Genomic DNA, 20,519 nt, shown 5'->3' with positions numbered 1-20,519 from the left:
TTTGGTTCTATTAAAAAAAAAAACAAAAAACACCCCAGAACCTAGTATTATTTATATAATGGTACTCTCCTCTGGCTGGTCACCTCAAAAATACAAGAACTTTTCACTTGATTCATTTTTTATTTATTTATTTTTTTAAATTTCAGAATATTACAGGCTACAAATGTTTTGGTTATGTGCATTGCTTCTGTACTGCTTGAGTCAAAGTTATAAGTGTGCCCATCATTCAGATAGTGTACTTTGTACCCGTTAGGTATGATTTCACCCATTCCCTCCTTCCCCCCTGCAACCTTGCATGAGTTCCACTGAGTTTTATTTCCATCTGAGCACATGAGTGCTGATCCAATAGTGAGTACATGTGGTGTTTTTCCATTCTTCCAATACTTCATTTAGAAGGATGGTCTGTAGTTCCATTCAGATTACTACAAAAGGTAGTAATTCATTTTTTATGGCTGAGTAGTACTCCATGTTGTACACATACCACATTTTGTTAATCTATTCATGAATTGATGGACACTTGCAGTTAATTTTTTAAGTAGCTCATTTAAAAAATTTATTTCACCTAACCCATAAAATATAATATAATCACTAGAGGACCTTCCCAACCTCAGAATAAATTTATGGTTTTCAAGCCCACACTGTTATTTCTTCGTAGGAAAACCACTGTCTAATTCTATTTCAAAACAGTCTCTCCAATTCTTTTTAATGGCGTTTTTAAAAGGGGGCGGGGAGGCTCTTCCAGTAAAAATTTACTTTCCCCTGACCCTAACAAGACCGAATCAGGTGAGTTCACTCTGTACTCCCAGAGCAATGAACATTTCCATCCAACTGCTCACACTTACTAAAAGCTGCCTTTTAAATTATCCATTTAAATGATACCATAATTACCTGTTATAATTGCACAGCACAGTCTAGTGGATAAATGTGGAATTTTGGGAGCCAGATTGACAGATCTGAATTCCATCATTATCACATGCTAGCTGTGTGACTCGAGGCAAATTAATCTTTCTTTTCTCAATTTCCTTATCTGTAAAATAGATATGATACTAACTAATAGTATTAACTTCACCTCACAGGTTGGTGCAAAAGGATTAAATGAGTTAATACATGTAGCACCTGGAAAAGTTCCCAGCACACATACAATAAATGCTAGCCATTAATATTTTCATTGTCCTAGTTAGAAATTGTTATGTCTTACATATTCTGAGAGGGCAGGGATCATGTTTATTGTTTTCACAATTAAATTCTCAGAACAATGCTTGGCACATATATAGCAGGTATTCAGTACATGACAGACGGATGGAAAGTTTCAGCTGCTAAATCTTTAAAATGCTGCAGAGCTTTAGATACTATAAATGTTCAATCAGTTTCTCCATAAAACACACAGTAACTATCAGAAAGAAGGGTGATAAGGTACTAGATTATCTAACTGGGTTGAACAAGTAATCACAGGTCCTAAAACAGTTCCAACATTTCCCACCAAGTACTGAAACCGTATAGCCTCTAAGTGAGCAAAGCCATTAATTAGTACCATCCAAAAGTCATAAACCACCAGAAAGTTCCAGATGAGGCCTGGATATAAATGAGTGGTTATGCTTCAAAGTTAAATAAAAATAGAAATAAGTAGGAATAAATGAAGTTTAAAAGAGAGAAAAGTGTCCTTAATGTATTTCTTTACTTCCTACTATGATGAATTACCAATATAAATGTCTAGATGAATAATACGGTTGTACTTTTAAAAACAAATCCCTGAATGTTATTCTCTAAGTAAAACACACCTATAAAAAAGCCAAGTGGGTTGACTTGATCACAATAGTAGGTTAGCTGAGAGCAGAAACTACCTTCTGTATCATTCACTACTCAATCACAGGTGGCAAGCACACTAATGGGCATGTAGTAGCTGACTAATAAAATGTGTTAATGAATGAATAAAAAATAAAGAATGCCACAGTTAACGAATTAGGTCTATATATGAAAAAGCTCCATCTGAAGCTACTAATAGTTAATATTTTAAGGTTCTGTTATCCTTTAACAGGCCAAGTACTAATGTACTAAGTACCAAGTACTATATGATACCTTTTCTTTCCTTTCCTTTTCTTCTCTCTCTGTCTCTCTCCCCTTTTCTCCCTCTCCTCCCTCTGTCTCTCTCTTTCTTTCTGAGACAAGGTCTCACTCTGTCGACTGGGCTAGAGTACAATGGTGTCTCATAGCTCACTGGAACCTCAAACTCCTGGGCTCAAGAGATCATCCTGCCTCAGCCTCTCAAGTAGCAGGCACATGCCACCACACCTGATTAATATTTCTATTTTTTGTGAAGACAGGGTCTTGCTATGTTGCTCAGGCTGGTGTTGAATTCCTGGCCTCAAGCGATCCTCCCACCTCAGCCCTCCAAAGTGCAGGGATTATAGGCATGACTCATCACATCAGCCGAATTTTCTTAACAGGGAGCTGGATTTTGTAGTCTAGATCCATAAATTTCTAAAGGGCAAAACCTTTTTTTTTCCTCTTTATGATCCTAAAAGAGACTAGCAGAGAACTTTGCGTGTAATTAAACACTTAAATTTTTGTTCAGGTGATGAATAATCTCTTCAGGTAATGTTTTACTCTATCTAACCTCTAACTTCAAGACCTCTAACAAGTCTTGAATTGGCACAGGTAGGATAAGGAGAATCAAAAACTTTTAGAGGTAGAAAGGATACTCAGAAAATATGATGGATACATGAAATACTGCTTGGTGCAAAGGTATGTATAAAATTAACTACCTTAAAAATTGTATTATGAAAATAATGTAACATATATAAAAATTTTAAGGAAACATTAACTTCCTAAACTAATGTACTGACTTTACATCTATAAAAGGTTCACATTAATAAAAAGATTACACTCACATTAATATATAATTTCTCCCCACTTTGCCTTCTATAAATTTATTATACTTTCAAAAAGTATTATATTATGAAATATTAGAGAATTTTTTTAAAGAACTAGTCCTTCACAAATAGTTTGACTGAGAAGCAGTAATTTGTGTCTTTGGTACTAAAAAGATAGTTCTTAGAACACCTATATTGGCAAGTTCTGGGAGCTTACTGAAATGCAGAACTTCCGGCAGAATCCTAGACATAATGAATCAGAATCTGTATTTTAACAAGATTTTCAGGAGATACACAAACAAATTGAAGTCTGAAAAGAATTGGTCAATATTATCTTGTAACTTAACAGGGCCTGGTACGTTGTAAAACAGTATTAGCCCTATTATTTCTTCTAGCACCACTGGAAGAGAGCTCACATTTTAAAAGAGCTCACATTTTAAAATCATGATTCCACTCACTGTCATGTTCATAAATTTGCCTATCACATATTATATGCAACCAGGTAAAATTAAGTAAGAGTTAACATTTTACTCTGCTCCAAAAAACTCTAAGATTTTATATAATTTAAAGCTTTTATCTTTTAACTACTATAAATCAACTGTATAATGACTGAATAATAATCGTTCAATAAATATTTAAAAATATTTCCTGATACTTATAGAATCAATTAAAATAAATCAAACATAGGGAACAATATAACTTTATTAAAACCCATGCACTAAGAAGCAATAACTAATTGTAAGAAGGCAGCATGTTGGAAGGGGCAAGATGGTGGATGAGAAAAACTGCCAACCAGAGTGTCTCTGCAAGAAAGACAGACTTTAGAAGAAAGTGGAAAAAAAACCAAACAGGCAGACAAACATAGATCAGATCAGGGTCAGAAGGAAAGGTACCTGATACTACAGGAGACTCCACAGGAAGAAGTTTCAGAGGAGAACTGGAAGGAGAAAGGACCCCGAGAGGTTTGGAGACCAGTGACAAGGGTAGGTGGAGCGGTTAAATTTCCCCTCCCCCTTGCATATCAGACTGCGGGTTGGCTCCTGAGCGGTTGGAGAGACCTGCCAACACCAGACAGGAGATGGCCACTGCTAGTGAGCAGTGAGCCTCTTGCACACAGGGCACGAGGCTCCCACCTTCCTCAGGGTACCTCCTGCCCCGCAGACACAAGCCACTCAGCAGGTGCCATATTGCTTCATTCTCCCCGTCTCCTTCTGTACATACGGCTGCCTGCCAAGAAAGACAATTTAACCACCACCTGGAGGCATCTGCAGGGAATGGGACCTTTACTTTTGGGCCCCTACGGCAGACTGAAGGGTACTCAGACTGTGAGCTCCCAACCCACCAGCCTTTCCAGGTGCTGCTTGCCTGATGACTCCAGGAGAGCAGCGCAAATCCTGAGGTGGAGAGACATTGATCCAGCTTGGGCACCCCATGGGTGACTTAAGACCCGCATTCCTCTCCCTGGCAGGGTCAGGGATTGACATCCACAGCCCAAGGCACAGGCCTACAGACCAGAATCCATACACTGAGGTCTCGATCGCATTGTCCCGGGGCACAGAAGGGATATTTGTGAACAAGCCTACTGAGGTGAGTGTATGTGTGTGTGTGTGCAGTGGCAGATCAGAGGCGTATCAGCATGCTTGAGGGGCAACTCTCCTCCCATGGGATGGCTGTGTGCCCAGCTCAGGCTGCGATCCAGGACAGGGAACCTCTCAACCCATATCACACCCACATTCAGGTGTTTATCAAAAAGATAATTTATCACAACCAAGTGGGCTTCATCCCAGAGATGCAGGGATGGTTCAACATAAGCAAATCTATAAATGTAATCCACCACATGTATAGAAGTAAAAATAAAGACCTTATGATCCTCTCAATAGACACAGAAAAAGCATTCGACAAAATTCAACACCCTTTTATGAAAAGAACGCTTAGCAAAATAGGAATAGATGGGATTTACCTAAAAACAATACAAGCCATATATGACAAACCCATAGCCAACATCATACTGAATGGGGAAAAACTGAAAGCATTCCCACTTAGAAATGGAACCAGACAAGGTTGTCTTTTACCACCGCTTCTATTCAACATAGTGCTGGGAGTCCTAGCCAGAGCAATCAGACAAGAGAAGGAAATCAAGGGCATCCAAATGGGGGCAGAAGAGGTCAAACTATCACTCTTTGGTTACAATATGATCTTATATATAGAAAATCTCAAAGATTCCGCCATGAGACTACTGGAATTAATAAATAAATTCAGCAAACTCTCAGGTTACAAAATCAATGTGGAGAAATCAGTAGCATTCCTATATGCCAGGGGTCCTCAAACTTTTTAAACAGGGGGCCAGTTCATTGTCCCTCAGACCATTGGAGGGCCGGACTATAGTTTAAAACAAACTATGAACAAATTCCTATGCACACTGCACATATCTTATTTTGAAGTAAAAAAACAAACAGGCAAGAACACCCACATGTGGCCCGTGGGCCGTAGTTTGAGGACGCCTGCTATATGCCAACAACAGTCAAACTGAGAACCAAATCAAAGACTTAATACCCTTTGCAATAGCAAAAAAAAAAGTAAAATACCTAGGAATACATTTAACTAAGGAGGTAAAAGACCTCTACAGAGAGAATTATGAAAGAATGAGGAAGGAAAAAGCAGAAGACGTAACCAGGTGTAAAACCATACCATGCTCATGGGTCAGCAGAATCAACATTGTTAAAATGTCTATACTGCCCAAAGTGATTCACAGATTCAAGGCAATCCCTATTAAAATACCAACATCATTTTTTAGAGATCTAGAAACAATAATTCTACACTTTGTATGGAACCAGAGAAGACCCCATATAGCAAAAGCAATCTTAAGCAAAAAGAACAAATTGGGAAGTATCAATTTACCAGACTTCAAGCTATACAAGACTATAGTAATGAAAACAGCATTGTACTGGCACAAGAACAGAATCATAGACCAATGGAACAGAACTGAGAACCCAGATATAAAACCATCCTCATATAGCCAGCTAATCTTTGACAAAGCAGACAAACACATACACTGGGGGAAAGAATCCTTATTCAATAAATGGTGCTGGGAAAATTGGATAGCTACATGTAGAAGACTGAAACAGGATCCATGGTAGATAACAGACTTAAACCTAAGGTGTGAAACTATAAGAAGTCTAGAAGAAAATGTTGGGAAAACTCTTTTTTCTTTTTCTTTTCTTTTTTTTTTTTTTTTTGAGACAGAGTCTCTTTGTTGCCCAGACTAGAGTGAGTGCCATGGCATCAGCCTAGCTCACAGCAACCTCAATCTCCTGGGCTCAAGCAATCCTACTGCCTCAGCCTCCCAAGTAGCTGGGACTACAGGCATGTGCCACCATGCCCAGCTAATTTTTTGTATATGTATTTTTTAGTTGGTCAATTAATTTCTTTCTATTTTTAGTAGAGATGGGGTCTTGCTCACGCTGGTTTCCAACTCCTGACCTCGAGCAATCTGCCCGCCTTGGCCTCCCAGAGTGCTAGCATTACAGGCGTGAGCCACCAGGCCCAGCCTTGGAAAAACTCTTACAGACATTGCCCTAGGCAAAGAATTTATGAAGAAGATCCCAAAGGCAATCACAGCAACAATAAAAATAAATAAATGGAACCTGATCAAATTATAAAGCTTCTACACACCCAAGGAAACTATCATGAGAGCAAACAGATAACCTACAGAATGGGAGAAAATATTCTCATGCTACACATTCAGTAAAGGGCGGATAACTACAATCTATATAGAACTTGGGAAAATAAGCAAGAAAAAATCAAACAACCTTATCAAAAAGTGGGCAAAGGACATGAACAGAGACTTTTCAAAAGAAGATAGACTAATGGCTAAAAACATATATGAAAAAATGCTCAACATCTCTAATCATCTGGGAAATGTAAATCAAAATCACAATGAGATATCACTTATCTCCAGTGAGAATGGCCTTTATCAAAAAGTACCAAAACAATAAATGCTGGCATGGATGTGAAGAGATAGGAGCACTGATACACTGCTGGTGGGACTGAAAATTTGTACAACCTCTGTGGAAAGTATATGGAGATACCTCAAAGAGATACAAGTAGAACTACCATTTGATCCAGCAATCCCATTACTGGGCATCTACCCAAAAGAACAAAAGACATTCTATAAAAAAGACATCTGCACTCGAATGTTTACAGAAGCACAACTGACAACTGCAAAGATGTGGAAACAATTTAAGTGCCCATTAATACATGAGTGGACCAATAAAATGTGGTATATGTATGCTATGGAGTTCTACTCAGCCACAAAAAACAAGGTCATATAGCACCTCTTGTATCATCCTGGATAGAGCTGGAACCCATTCTACTAAGTGAAGTATCCCAAGAATAGAAAAACAACCACCACATGTACTCACCATCCAATTGGTATTAACTGATCAATCTTTAAGTGCACATATAGTAATAACATTCATCTGGTGTTAGGCAGATGGGAAGGGGTAGGAGGGATGGCTATATACACACCTAATGGGTGCAGTGCGCACCTGTCTGAGGGATGGACACGCTTGAAGCTCTGATTCAAGTGGGGAAAAGGCAATACACATAACCTAAACATTTGTACCCCCGTAATATGCTGAAATTAAAAAAAAAAAAGAAGAAGGTATGTCGGCCAATGAAGAAAATCATATTCTTACACCCAGAAGACAACATATTTTAAAATAATTTTAAAATACCAGTCTCATATGTTAAATGTCTATTTTATAACAGGCAGGAAAAACAGGAGTAAAAAAGAGTATATATTATAATAATATTTAACTTCTATAAAATTTATAGAAAAAACTAGAAAATTAATTATAAAAAGTGTTAAGATTTTCACTTTACTTGACCATATTTTCCAAAATTTTTAAGATGATCATTTGTTACTTTTCTAAAAGATACATTATTTCTCAGTTTTTTCCTTTAATATGATTGAAGTAATATATACTCTCATTGCAGAAAATTGAGAATGCACAGAAATACCATCAACTAAACAGGAAAAAATATCTACCATTTTCTCTTGACTGAAATGCAAATCTCAACATTTTGACACATTTTTTTAGTTTTTATTTTTTTCAGACAGTCTCCCTCTGTCACCACAGCTAGAGTGCAGTGGGGTCATCATAGCTTACTGCAACCTCAAACTCTTGGGCTCAAGCAATCCTCTTGCCTCAGCCTCCCAAACAGCTGGAACTATAGGGTCGTGCCATTGTGTCCTGCTAATTTTTCCATTTTTGGTCAGGGGGGGTCTCACTCTTACTCAGGCTGGTCTCAAATTCCTGAGCTCAAATGATCCATCTCAGCCTCACAGAGTGCAAGGATTATAGGCGTAAGTCACTAAGCCTGGACCATTTTCTTTAAATTTTTAAATGTTTCTAAACTAGTTCAAACATATTAAAATGTACATAATAAACAACCACATGTCCACAATTCAACAAATAAAACATTACCAATATAGTTTAAACTCTCATGCAATTCTCTCAAATTCCCCTTAGAAGCAAACCCTACCCTAAATTTGTTTTTTAATATTTTCATGCATTACTTAAGACTTTCCCTACAAACATATATTCCAATTGATATATAGCACCATTTTGTTTTGAAATTTCATCTAAATAGTATTATACTTTTTTCTTTATTCAATTAACTTCAATATCTAAGACTGAGGCATATTTATAATACATAGCACTAGTATATACATATCACTACCATATATTTATAAACATACCACAATTTATCTGTAGAGTCCCCAAATTTGATGACATTTAGCACTTGCTTCCAATTTTTCCCTATTACAAACAAGGTTGCTACAAACAGCAATATGTCTCCTTGTACATATGTGAGAATTATATGAAATTTTTCTAGGAGCTAATATCTAAAGTAGAATTGTTGGGTTATAGGATATGCACATCTTCAAATTTACTAGATAGTGCCAAACTGTCATCTAGACTAGAAACACTATTGTTTAGTATGTTTCTATCTCTTACCGAATCTAAAATTGCTATACAGACAGCTCCTGACTTATGACAAAGGCTTCCAAGTCGACTTAGAAGTTGAACATAATTTGTGATGCACTCCCCAGATGGTAAAAGGCAAAGTGATCACGATTACATTTCCTTATCAGTTCCACTTAACCCTTAGGTTAGCTACATTCTTCTCTGAAATAGTCTGGCTTAGGTCCAAAGGCAGTCTTTTGTCATAATAAACGTTCAAGACACATTTGTTAAATGAGTTAATCCTCATTAGACTCCTCAATTCATCTTAAGGTTCTATAATTAAAGTTGCTTACTTTACTCTAGATATTGATACACCAAAATCTGAAAGAAATATATTTTTAGATTGTTGCTAGTACCCTGTCTTGATGCCCAGTATTGTGTTGGCTATTACAGTCATGGCAATAGGGTTGGCTGATGCTGATTTTTAGATCCCGACTCATGGTCATAACATTTCATAGTTTATGATCAAAATAGTACTGAATGTTCTGGTAGGCTCCATAGGACACTTCTTTGGAAATCTGTTATCAGTCATGGTGATGCTGAGCCATTTATTTATACTTCCTCTTCCTGCCCCTATGACTAAAGCCTATCATATTCAAAGGCAAACCAAAATTAAAAGTATTACAGTGAAACAATGATCCTTTAATAACTCATTCATATAGGTGCTGAATCCCTAGCCTAGGTTTATTTCCCTAAAGGTAGGAAATAAATAAGCCATAGCAGTATTTCCTACCATTGATGAATCTCAGGATTTCTTCTAGGAATAAACAATAAATCTTCATTCCTTTTCCCTAATTTAAGGTTTCCTGTGTCAACATTAACAACATAGTATGAGCATACATTTGGTGATACTATGTGCCAGAACCTGAGGTAAAGGCTATACTCATTTAATCTTTACAACTTCATGAATTAGTTACTATTAATATTATTCTCACTCCATAGGTGAGGAAAAAGGTACAGAAAATTTATGTCATTCATGTGAAGTCCAACAGTAAATAGCAGGATAGGGATCTGAATTCAGGCAGTCTGACTCCAGAGTCTACCATGCAATGCTGCCTCTCTAATAAGCGTCCATCCCTAGAATTACTGTGAACTGAATGGCTCAATGACAGGCTGGAGACACACACAAAATGAAGAATATATGTGTTCAAACAGTAATTCACAGGTGATAAAGGAACGAAGGCAGGAAAATGCAACAACAAAACAAAATTTTTTTAACTAAATGGTGCTCGAAATAGTGGAGGCAGTAATAAGGGCTTTTGATAACTTTTTGAACCAGTGGATTCTGATGAAGAAAGGGACAAATAAAATGGAAAATGTCCTTTAATAAGTGGATATCACCTGCAGATATTTTTATCTCGTGCAGAACTTTTCCTTTGCACAAGGTGAGAATAAGGTACAGCAGTATTCTGGGATGCTAAGATAGTTCCCATGGGGAATGCAAATAGAGGGCCCAACAAATCTAGAAGCAAATTTCTATAACATTAGGGCTCATGTAAAAAGGCATTTATGATAATGACTTTATAATTATAGTTAAGAATTAATATTCACTACAATGAAATTGGAAAGGCCATGTAACTGTATTCCAATAAAAGACATCTGAATGGTCTGGTTATAATGCATGGTAAATTGCATAAACAAAAAATTATTCCCACAGAAATCAAACTCTATAGGGCCAGAGCCTAAAATCCAACTACATCTGGATACGATATCAGAGAAACAGCATCAAAGGAGGGATCTAGTCTTCCTTAGGAACTCTGTGATTTCTTCAGCAGCACTCACTCAAGCTACTCCAAAACAAAAACTCAAAGCAAAAAGACTTTTAAGAGACAGACCCGTTATCCCCTGCCTCAATTGCTAGATCTCTGAAATCCACAGTGGTTACCTGGCTAAAGGACCACAGGTACCGTGTAGTTATTCCAACAAAGAACAGGCAATGAAAGTCTTCTTTTCTATGTAATACCAAAGGCAGACAGTATCCCTGTTTTCTGATCTACAATATACAGTTTCTATTGCAGAGAGTTCTCAGCAGCTGAAATTCTAGATTTTCCTTTGAAACACATAAAAGGCTGGGAGCAGTGGCTCACTCCTGTAATCCCAGCACTTTGGGAGGCTGAGGCAGGAGGATCGCTTGAGCCCAGGAGTCTGAGACCAGTCCGGGCAATATAACAAGCCCGTGTCTCTGCAAAAAAAATAGAAAAAATTAACCAGGTGTGGTACATGCCTACAGTCCCAGCTCCTCAAGAGGCTGAGGTGGGGGGGGGGGGAAATCACCTGAACACAGGAATTCAAGGTTACAGTGAGTTATGATCAGGTTGTCTCTAAAAGAAAAAATTTTTTAATTAAAAACAGAAAGAAAAGCAAAAAGGTGTCCCCATCAGGCCATCAGGTTATAGAGGTAGTAACTGTGTGTATATTTGATATGGAAAATAAAACTTTTAGAGATAACTAATGATAAGTGGGCATCTGAAAACTAAAACAATCTTCTCAGCAGAGACTTCTAATTTAAATGAGTAGTTCAGTGAAAGAACTCATCAGTTTTTTTTTCTTGGATTACAAAAAATTCCTCATTTTTAACTTTCAGAATTTCTTTTTTTTCCCCAGAGATAGGGTATCACTCTGTTGTCCAGGCTAAAGGGCAGTGGTGTCATCATAGCTCACTATAGCCTCAAACTCCTGGACTCAAGCAATCCTCCCACCTCAGTTTCCCATGTAGCTGGGATTACAGGTGTGAGCCATCATGCCTGCCCTGATTTTGTTTTAATTTGAGAAAGCATTTTAAAAATGATATTTAAGTTTCTGTAAATATCCTACAACTACAGCTTTAGAATTGGTGAGTTTTCCCATTAATATGTAGATGCACTTAAAGAAACTCTTCTCTTTCAGGTTAGTACTTATTGCTATGGAAGATCAAAATAATTAAATTCTAAATATACTACCCTTCCATTTTTATAGCACTTTGTAACTAAGGACTATTTATTTATTTTTGCATGTTTGTCAGCTCACTTAAGTATCAGTAAGTAAAACCATTTCCTTCTCTAACCAGGTTACAGAAGACCTCTGAGTAACCAACAGAGTTATGGTTGAGGAATGACCACCAGGGGCTACTCATTCCCCAGTTTAAGCAGCACATACTAGATTTGAATATAAGCAAACTAACTTTTTAAAATCACTTAGAGGAAGGCTTTTGTGGCAATTTTTGTGTCCAGGCATACATTATAGTTGACTTAAATCATATATATTTATTCAAATTATGTGAATTCATAAAAAATGAAAGCAGAAAAAGAAAAAAATAATAAAAATAGTTCCATCCCTCTCCCACTCTACTGAAAAGCATGTACTCTGGAACGAGCAAGAGATGTGGAAATGAATCTATTGTTCCCTCAATTCATATAAATTTCTGAATCCTCAATAGAAGCATCTTACTCCATGACCATCATTCTAGCGTTTAAAGATAGTATTCTTCACACAACACGGCATTAAAACATAAGCCAGCAGCTTCATCTAGTATATACAGTCAAAGAAACTGCTATCTAATCCATTATCAGAGGAAAACTCCATTCTGATTTATGTACATTCTAATACAAAGAAACTGCTGAAAAATTTCAACTGGTATTACTTTGTTAGAATAGTTTTAGCTAATATATGTAATTAAAAGTAAAAGTAATATAGTAATTTCCCTCAAAGCAAAATTATACTCTAATTCAGACATTTAGGCCAAATTCATACTGCTTTACTCTGTTTGTATTCAATATAAAGTTTTCAGCTACTAACAAAAATATGATTAGTTAACTATATTTGCACATTAGAAAAGTTTCAGACACACTATAAAACAGGAGACCAGCAATTCTTTGATAATCAACAATAGCTCACATCATTATCATTATTTTTTCATATATTTCCTAAGAGATTGGGATATGTGCCACTTTAATATTAAGACACAAATTAGATAATCTATGTGATCAAACATGATAGTTTTCATCAACAGCAATAACTGAAATGAATTTTCTTTTTTCTGACTACTTTGAGTTCTAATGTTTTTAATGTTAATTTATGTTAACCTATATATTTAATACATTGACTGCCACACTAGAAAAAATTTTTTTCGCTTGGGACCATGCTGTTTTATTACAAAAATAGGATAAAAATTTCGAAAATAAAATAATCCTTTCTAATTTAATGAAAAATTTAAAGAAAAAGGAAATGTATTGACTTCTGTTCATTTCATTTAATCCATGTTTTTAGAATTGATTTGCCAATACTAATTATAACAATAAGAAAATCAAACAGTAAGATTTTCAGAAACCAATTGCAAGATTTTGCCCAGGTTTTATTTCACAAGGCCCTGGGCTAAAAACTAGCATGAGTTAAATACAACTCACACAGCAGTGAATGTGTTAATACTACATTTTCCCCATCTCAAGGATGAACAAATTGTGTCTTAGAGAATTTAAATAACTTTCCCAACATCAGAGAGTGGTAGAGAACTAATTTCGACTCAAGATAGTACAACAGCAAATCATTTAATGTTAGCCACTAATTTTTTAATCACTAGCACCAAGAAATCTGGCAATAGGGTAGATGTGTAAACACAGAATCATTTCTATCAGGCCAGCTATGCTAAAGGTCTCAGATCCCCTTTGGTCTCAAGACCCTTTCATACTTTCAAAAATATAAGAACCCCAAAGAGATTTTGTTTATATGGAATATATCCATTGATATTTACCATATTAGAAATTAAACCTGAGACATTTTTAAAAAAAACAAGAACATACATTCCTTTCACTGTCAGAGCAAAGACATCATCATATATCATGTAGCCTTTGCAAACTCCATAATACAGTCAGAAAACAGTAAGACTGAAATGGCCAATAATGTCTTAGTAGTAATATGAAAGTAGTTTTAAGCTTGCCATCATTCTATTAATAAAAGGGTCTGAGGGACACCTCAAGTTTCCTGGAACATACTAGGTAAGCTGGATTAGACTATTTCAGAGTAAATCATGAAACTTTAATACCACTACCTTGTCAGACTCTGAAAACACTGGTTGGTTGAAAACTATTTATTCAATACAGAGGCTTCATTTCAGAGGTTAGAAAAAAGATTCAGAGAAGTCAAGGGGCATGCCTAAGATCAAACAGCTCGTTAGTGGCAGATATCTAATGTTAATACATTAAATAATAGATTTTTGGCTACTGATCACAAAATATCATTAGCCAAATATGTGGAGACAAACTGGCAGCAAAGAAAGCAACTGCACAACAGCAAACAGTGTATCAAAATTCCACGGATCTCTTGAATAAGTAGTACTTTCAGTTTTGAGCAAGATCCTGAGAACAGTCAACAGGGAACTGAGACCCCCCTCAGTTCAACAACCCCAAAAGAACTAAATCTTCCCAACAGCCAAGGAAGCTTGGAAGCCAACCCTTGCCTAATCAGTCCTTCAAATGAAACTCTGGCCCTGGCCAACATCTTACTTCCAACCTTTTAAGAGAAACCCAAGGCAGAAAACCAAGCTAAGCTATGCCAGATTCCTCACCCATAGAAACTGTGAGACAATAAATGTGTTATTTAAGCCTCTTAATAAGCCACTAAATTTGTGGTAATTTGTTAACATAGCAAGAGAAAAGATAAATATTAAAAAGACAACAAGAAAATATTTTGAACAAAAGGACTTATTTCTTACAACAAACTAACAAAGCTCACTCAAAAGGAAATAGATAACTATAATATACCTTTATCTATTAAAAAAATTAAAATCTTAATTAAAAATTATCCCCCAAAGAAAACTCCAGGCCCAGATATCATCACTGGTAAATTCTACCAAACATTTAAGTAGGAAATAAAACCAAGTCTACACAAACTCTTCCAGAAATGTGAAGAGGAAGTGATACTCCTCAACTCTTCTTTGAGGCCAGCATTACCATGATACCAAATTCTGACAAAGACAGTAAAAGGCAGGAGGGACCTACAGATCAATATTACCCATACATAAAAATTCTTAACATTTTAGCAAACTGAATCCAACAATATATAAAAAGGACAATACATAATAACACAGTGATACTACACTTTTCCCAGGAATGCAAAGTTGCTTCAACATCAAAAAAATAATCAATCAATATAATTCCTGTAGTAACACATTAAAAAAGAAAAATCATATGACTTTCTCAACAGATGCAGAAAAAACATTTTATAAAATTCAACATCCATTTTTGTGAAATACTCTCAACAAATTAGGTGTACAAGGAAACTTCCTCAATCTAATAAATCAAATCAATAGAACCTTTAGCTAACATCATGCTTATTGGTGAAAGACTGATTGTTTGCCCTCTGACACCAAGAACAAGGTCCATTTCTACACTGATTAAAAATATCATACTATAAATCATAGCCAATTCCATAAGACAAAAAAACATCCAGATTGGAAAGGAAAAGGTTAAATTCTCATTATTGATGGATGATACATAGTCCAAAAAGAATATCCTCTAGAATTTACAAAACAGCTACTAGTAAGTTTAGCAAGGTGGCATGATGCAAGGTAAATATACAAAAATCAATTATAGTTTTATATACACTTGTAATAGCATCAAAAATTACGAAACATTTAGTTAATAAATTTAACAGAAGATATACTGTTCACTGAAAACTATAAAACATTACTAAGACAAATTAAGGAAAATTCAAATAGAAAGATATACCATATACACAGATAAAAAGTCTCCACATTGGCCAGGTGCAGAGGCTAATGCCTATAATCTACCAATTTCGGAGGCCAAGGTGTAAGGATCGTTTGAGGCCAGAAATTCGTGACCAGTCTGAGCAACACAAAGAGACCCTGTCTCTAAAAACAAGAAAATTTCTCCAGGCATGGTGATATGTGTTTAGTCCCAGCTACTCAGGAGGCTGAGGCAGGAGGATTGCTTAAATCTAGGAGTTTGAGGTTATAGTGAACTATGATGATGCCTCTACACTCTAGCCTGGGGAACGCAGTGAGACTCTGTCTCAAAAAAAAAACCAAAAAAACAAAAAAAAACAAAAGTCTCCAGATTGCTAAAATGTCAGTTTTCCTCCTACTGATCTATAGACTAAACACAATCCCAACCAAAATCCAAGGTGGTTTTGTAGAAACTAATACACTAGTTTTAATTTTTTCAATTTATATGCAAAGAACCCAGAATAGCTCAAATAATTTTGAAACAGAATAACAAGGCTGGAAGACTTATACTACCTGATGTAAAGATTTATTTTAAAGGTATAGTAATCAAGACAGTATGACATTAGTGTGAATATAAAGTCAGTGAAACAGAATAGAGAGCCCAGAAACTGAAACCCTCACATATATGGTTAATAAATTTTCAACAAAAACAAGTTAATTCAATGGAGGAAAGGATAATCTCTTCAACAAATGGTACTAGAAAACTGGATAGTCTAACTAACAAACACAAACACAAAATCAATGTTGACCCTTACTTCACAACTTATATAAAAATGAACTCACAATCAATCACAGACCTAAATTAAGAGTTAAATGTTTATATCATCTAATTTACTATTTCTTGAGATTGTTACCGGCAGTCAAACTCAATTCATAAGTGACACAGAGGAAATTCTATGATGAGAAATTTGGGAGGGTGTGTGTGGGATAAAAACTTACCTACTGGGTACAATGAACACTGTTCTGGTGATGAACATACCAAAAGCCCTGACTTAATTATTCAACAAGATATATACTTAATAAAAACACTTGTACCCCCTTAATATTTTGAAATTAAAAAATGAGAAATTTAACAAGGAAATCTATTTAATCTTAACTCAATAATATTAATATATAAATGTTTTGGACCATGGAGCTCTGTATTTGTACATTATTTGTTAATATCCTATTAAACACTGTTTAAGAAACTACGATCTTAAGCAAAATTTTTGTTTCACATATTAGAAACCTGATATCCAGAATAAATAACCTACTTGAACAAATTCATTTGTCTAATGGGAGAAGTCTTAAATTCTATATTTCTTGTATTACAAAACAAATTATCATTTTCACGTGGTATATGATAGGCCCTGAAGGTTTCATAAGCAAAGTATTGCTTCTATTTCTGTGCTTCTACTCTCCCTGGGCCATCCTTATCGTAACTCTTATATTCTACAGTATAGTAATCTCTGTTTTTCCCATGAGAATGAGCATTCCTTTTGCTCACAGAATATAGCCTCATCATTTTTGTTTTGACCAACTAATTCCAGTGATCAGAAAATAGTGGAATCTCAATAAATGCTTTGTGAATTAAAAAAGGAGAAAAAAAGATTTCCATGTGAACAGCCCACAAGCAAGAGTACAGAAGTCCAAAAGACTAAAATATTCCAAGCTTAGAAGAAAAATACTGAGGAAAAATTATCTAAGGGAGTAGGCAGGGTTAGTGGGAAATCAAGAATACTTACATAGCAAAAACACAGAAATATCAACTCAATGAGATGTAATATTCTCACCAATGCATAGAAGATATTTGCTTCAGGACAGCTGGTACTTTACTGCTTAATAATGAAATAATTTCCTATACTAACCACCAAAAACATGCTCTGCTCCATGCACAAAGCAGCTGACTGTGACATAAAACCACATTAAAATAATTATTTCATTTGATAACAAGGAGGTTTAATTATGAGCTCAATATATTGGAGGAAAATATTTCAAGTTTGTTATTCTAAGTATTAAAATGTTAAAGTATGTGACAAAAGTACATCACACAGAAAATTAACAATTTATTGATCATGCTAAGCCTCTGACCTACATAAGTGAATTTAGGTCTTATAACCACCTGCGAAATACACATCCTTTTATACAGAGTTGAGGAACTAAAGCCTCTTCTTAGAATGTATAAATCTATATTGTTATAATAATGTAGATTATTATAAATTTACATTGATATGAATCTGGGTTGCCCCATTTCTTTTTCTCAATAATCTCTAAATTCCAACATCTGGAATGCAGTGAACTTTTCCAACAGTTTCAATTATATAAACAGAATTTACATTTGCTGACTTATAGAACTTCTTGTTGGGCATTTAAAAACCTTAATAGTCCATCACCTTCTTCAGGACATACTCCAGGAATTCAAAACACTTGCCTTTCCAAGGCATGTAAAACTCCTAACATAATTTTATATAAGAATGGACATGTAACTTTTCATGAGGCTATATGTAAAAACAGCAAACACTTCTTCCAGATATGTGCTAAATACTTTATAAAACTCTTTCTATTTATTTATTGATTGATTGACTGATTGAGACAGAGTCTTGCTGTGTTACCAGGGCTAAAATGAAGTGGCATCATCATAGTTCAGTGCAACCTCAAACTCTTAGACTCAAGTGATTCACCTGCCTCAGCCTCCCAAGTAGCTGCAACTATAGGTGCACACCACTATGTCTAGCTAATTTTTCTATTCTTGGTAGACACAATGTCTTGTTCTTGCTCAGGCTGGTTGAACTCCTGGCCTCAAGAGATCCTCCCACCTTAGCTACCCAAAGTGTCAGGATTACAGGTGTGAGCCACCATGCATGGCCTATTTAATTCTTATATACTACTTTTGAGACAAATCTCTTCACATATGAGAAATCTGAGAAGACTCGAAAGTTAACTGTCTTCTCCAAGGTCAAATACAGTGTTGTGGCCAGGCGCAGTGGCTCACACCTATAATCCTAGCACATTAGGAAGCCAAGGTAGGTGGATTGCTTGAGGCAAGAGTTTGAGACCAGCTTGAGCAAGAGCAAGAGCAAGACCCTGTCTCTACAAAAAATAGAAAAACAAGTCTGTGGTGGTGTGTGCCTGTAGACCCAGCTACTGAAAAGGCTGGGGCAGGAGGATTGCCTGAGCCCAGGAGTTTGAGGCTGTAGTGAGCTATGATGATGCCACTGCACTGTAGCTGGGCAAAAGTGTGAGACCCTGTCTCAAAAAAAAAAAAAAAAAAAAAAAGTGTGTGTGTATGGATCTGTCTGGAGAGGGAGAGAGAGAGATGCAAACTAGAAGATGCAAATGAAAACTATTTGATTCATCTTGTTGCTCATGTTTGTTTAATATATAAAATACGAACAATATTTTTTTAAGAAATGACAGCAGTACCATCATCATACAACTTCTAGAGTATCTATCCTGAACAAGTAGGAATAACAACTGTTTTGGGGTCTCTTTGAAACTTTGGCAATTACGACGCAGTAGAAAGGGATAGTAATTTAGAGTCAGACAGCCCGACTACTAGTCTTAGATATTCAATAATTTAATATCTGGTAAGTTATCTATCTTTTCTGAGCCTCAATTTCCTTACCTCTAAAATGGAAAGGATTTTAAAAATGGCTTTCTTGATGAACTGGTATGAAGATCAAAGTAGGTGGCATATAAAAGTGAAGTTTGTAAACTATATTGTGACATGACAGATATGGGTATTATCATTAATAAAAATAAATCAGGTCAGCCTAAAAAATGTGTTCAGCCAGAATCTACACTACAATTTATTCCCATGAGTAAGCAATTTCTAAATTTAGAAAAAAATATTAGAGAGGCTGTCAAGAAAGCAAGACCTCAACAATTACAAAAGAGGACATAATAAAGATTCAAAGATTAATACAGTATGATTTCTACTTGTTAATTTTTTTCTCCCCACCCTCCTTTATTTTTTGACTTTAAAGTCTGAACAATGAGAAGATTAAAAATGAGAGAACTGTAAAGGGCAGATCAGTCCTGATAAAGATGTTATTTCATGGGCTTACGAAGTTAAGTGACACAGAGAGGTAAGAAATTGACATAAAGGCTCTTGACGAAAAAGCTCTATTGTAGAACAATTCAAGAGGTGTTATCCTCAAGAAGAATGGTTAGACTGAAAAAACAGAAGCCTTTAATTGGCTTAAAAGGGAAATCTGGACAATGTGATCAGTATGTTGATTTCTTTAAATATTCACTGACAAGAGATTTAAAGGTGTTTACATCATCATAATCCAATTTTTTCTTATTCAAAAATATTTAGGTTATGATTTGTAGGCAGGTGCTGTTTTGAATATAACCAAGAGTAACAAAACAACATTTACTCTTTTGGCTTTATTTAAACCTAACTTTAAAATACACCCTTCTCTTGCCCATAGTTTTCTTCACATTCAAAACATTCAGAAGGAGCAGTTACATAACAAAACAGAGATTAATGGGAACATAGATGCAATATACAGAAAACACTTACTTTAATTCTCTGTCCCTTCTGTCTTGCTTTGCTATTTAACTGCTTCATCTTGTGTTTTGTACCTGAGATCAAGAGGCATAAAATACTATTTCAAAATTTGTGTGTCCTTTCTAATTATTGCATTTGAACTCCTAGTAGCTGTAAAATCTATACCTTTTTCTTCTTCAAAAACAAAAACAGCAGCAAATAATAAACAATCTAGAGAAAATATTTGTGGTATAGGATAGAAGTAACACTAAACTTGATTACCCATCATTGCTGACAAATAAGGGGCACTGAGTAAAAGCTATTTTACTCATTTTCTTTATTCACAAAGCCTAAATAAAACACATGAAGTTTAATTCAGGAGTCATCAATTGTGTAGGCAGAATGAGTCTATATTATTTTGTATC

At 35.5% G+C, this 20,519-nt stretch overlaps 1 protein-coding gene across 13 annotated transcripts in view; it reads right to left on the bottom strand.

Moving 5' to 3' along the window:
* The window catches only part of TCF12 (transcription factor 12), a 356,100-nt gene that overhangs the window by 197,117 nt on the left and 138,464 nt on the right, over positions 1-20,519 (bottom strand). For 3 of the 13 annotated variants that reach the window (XM_012783051.3, XM_020286054.2, XM_076004405.1), the window contains one exon: positions 20,128-20,189. The exons of the other annotated variants lie outside the window; for them this stretch is intronic. In XM_012783051.3, coding sequence (XP_012638505.1) covers positions 20,128-20,175 — 48 coding nt within the window. In that variant the 5' untranslated portion in view covers positions 20,176-20,189. The remainder of the gene's footprint in view (positions 1-20,127; positions 20,190-20,519) is intronic. 13 annotated transcript variants of the gene reach the window in all.

Source organism: Microcebus murinus, chromosome 6, assembly GCF_040939455.1.
Source record: "Microcebus murinus isolate Inina chromosome 6, M.murinus_Inina_mat1.0, whole genome shotgun sequence".
In the NCBI taxonomy this organism is placed as follows: Eukaryota; Metazoa; Chordata; class Mammalia; order Primates; family Cheirogaleidae; genus Microcebus; species Microcebus murinus.
The sequence above is the reverse complement of the archived record's forward strand: the minus strand, read 5'-3'. Positions and strand labels throughout refer to the sequence as shown.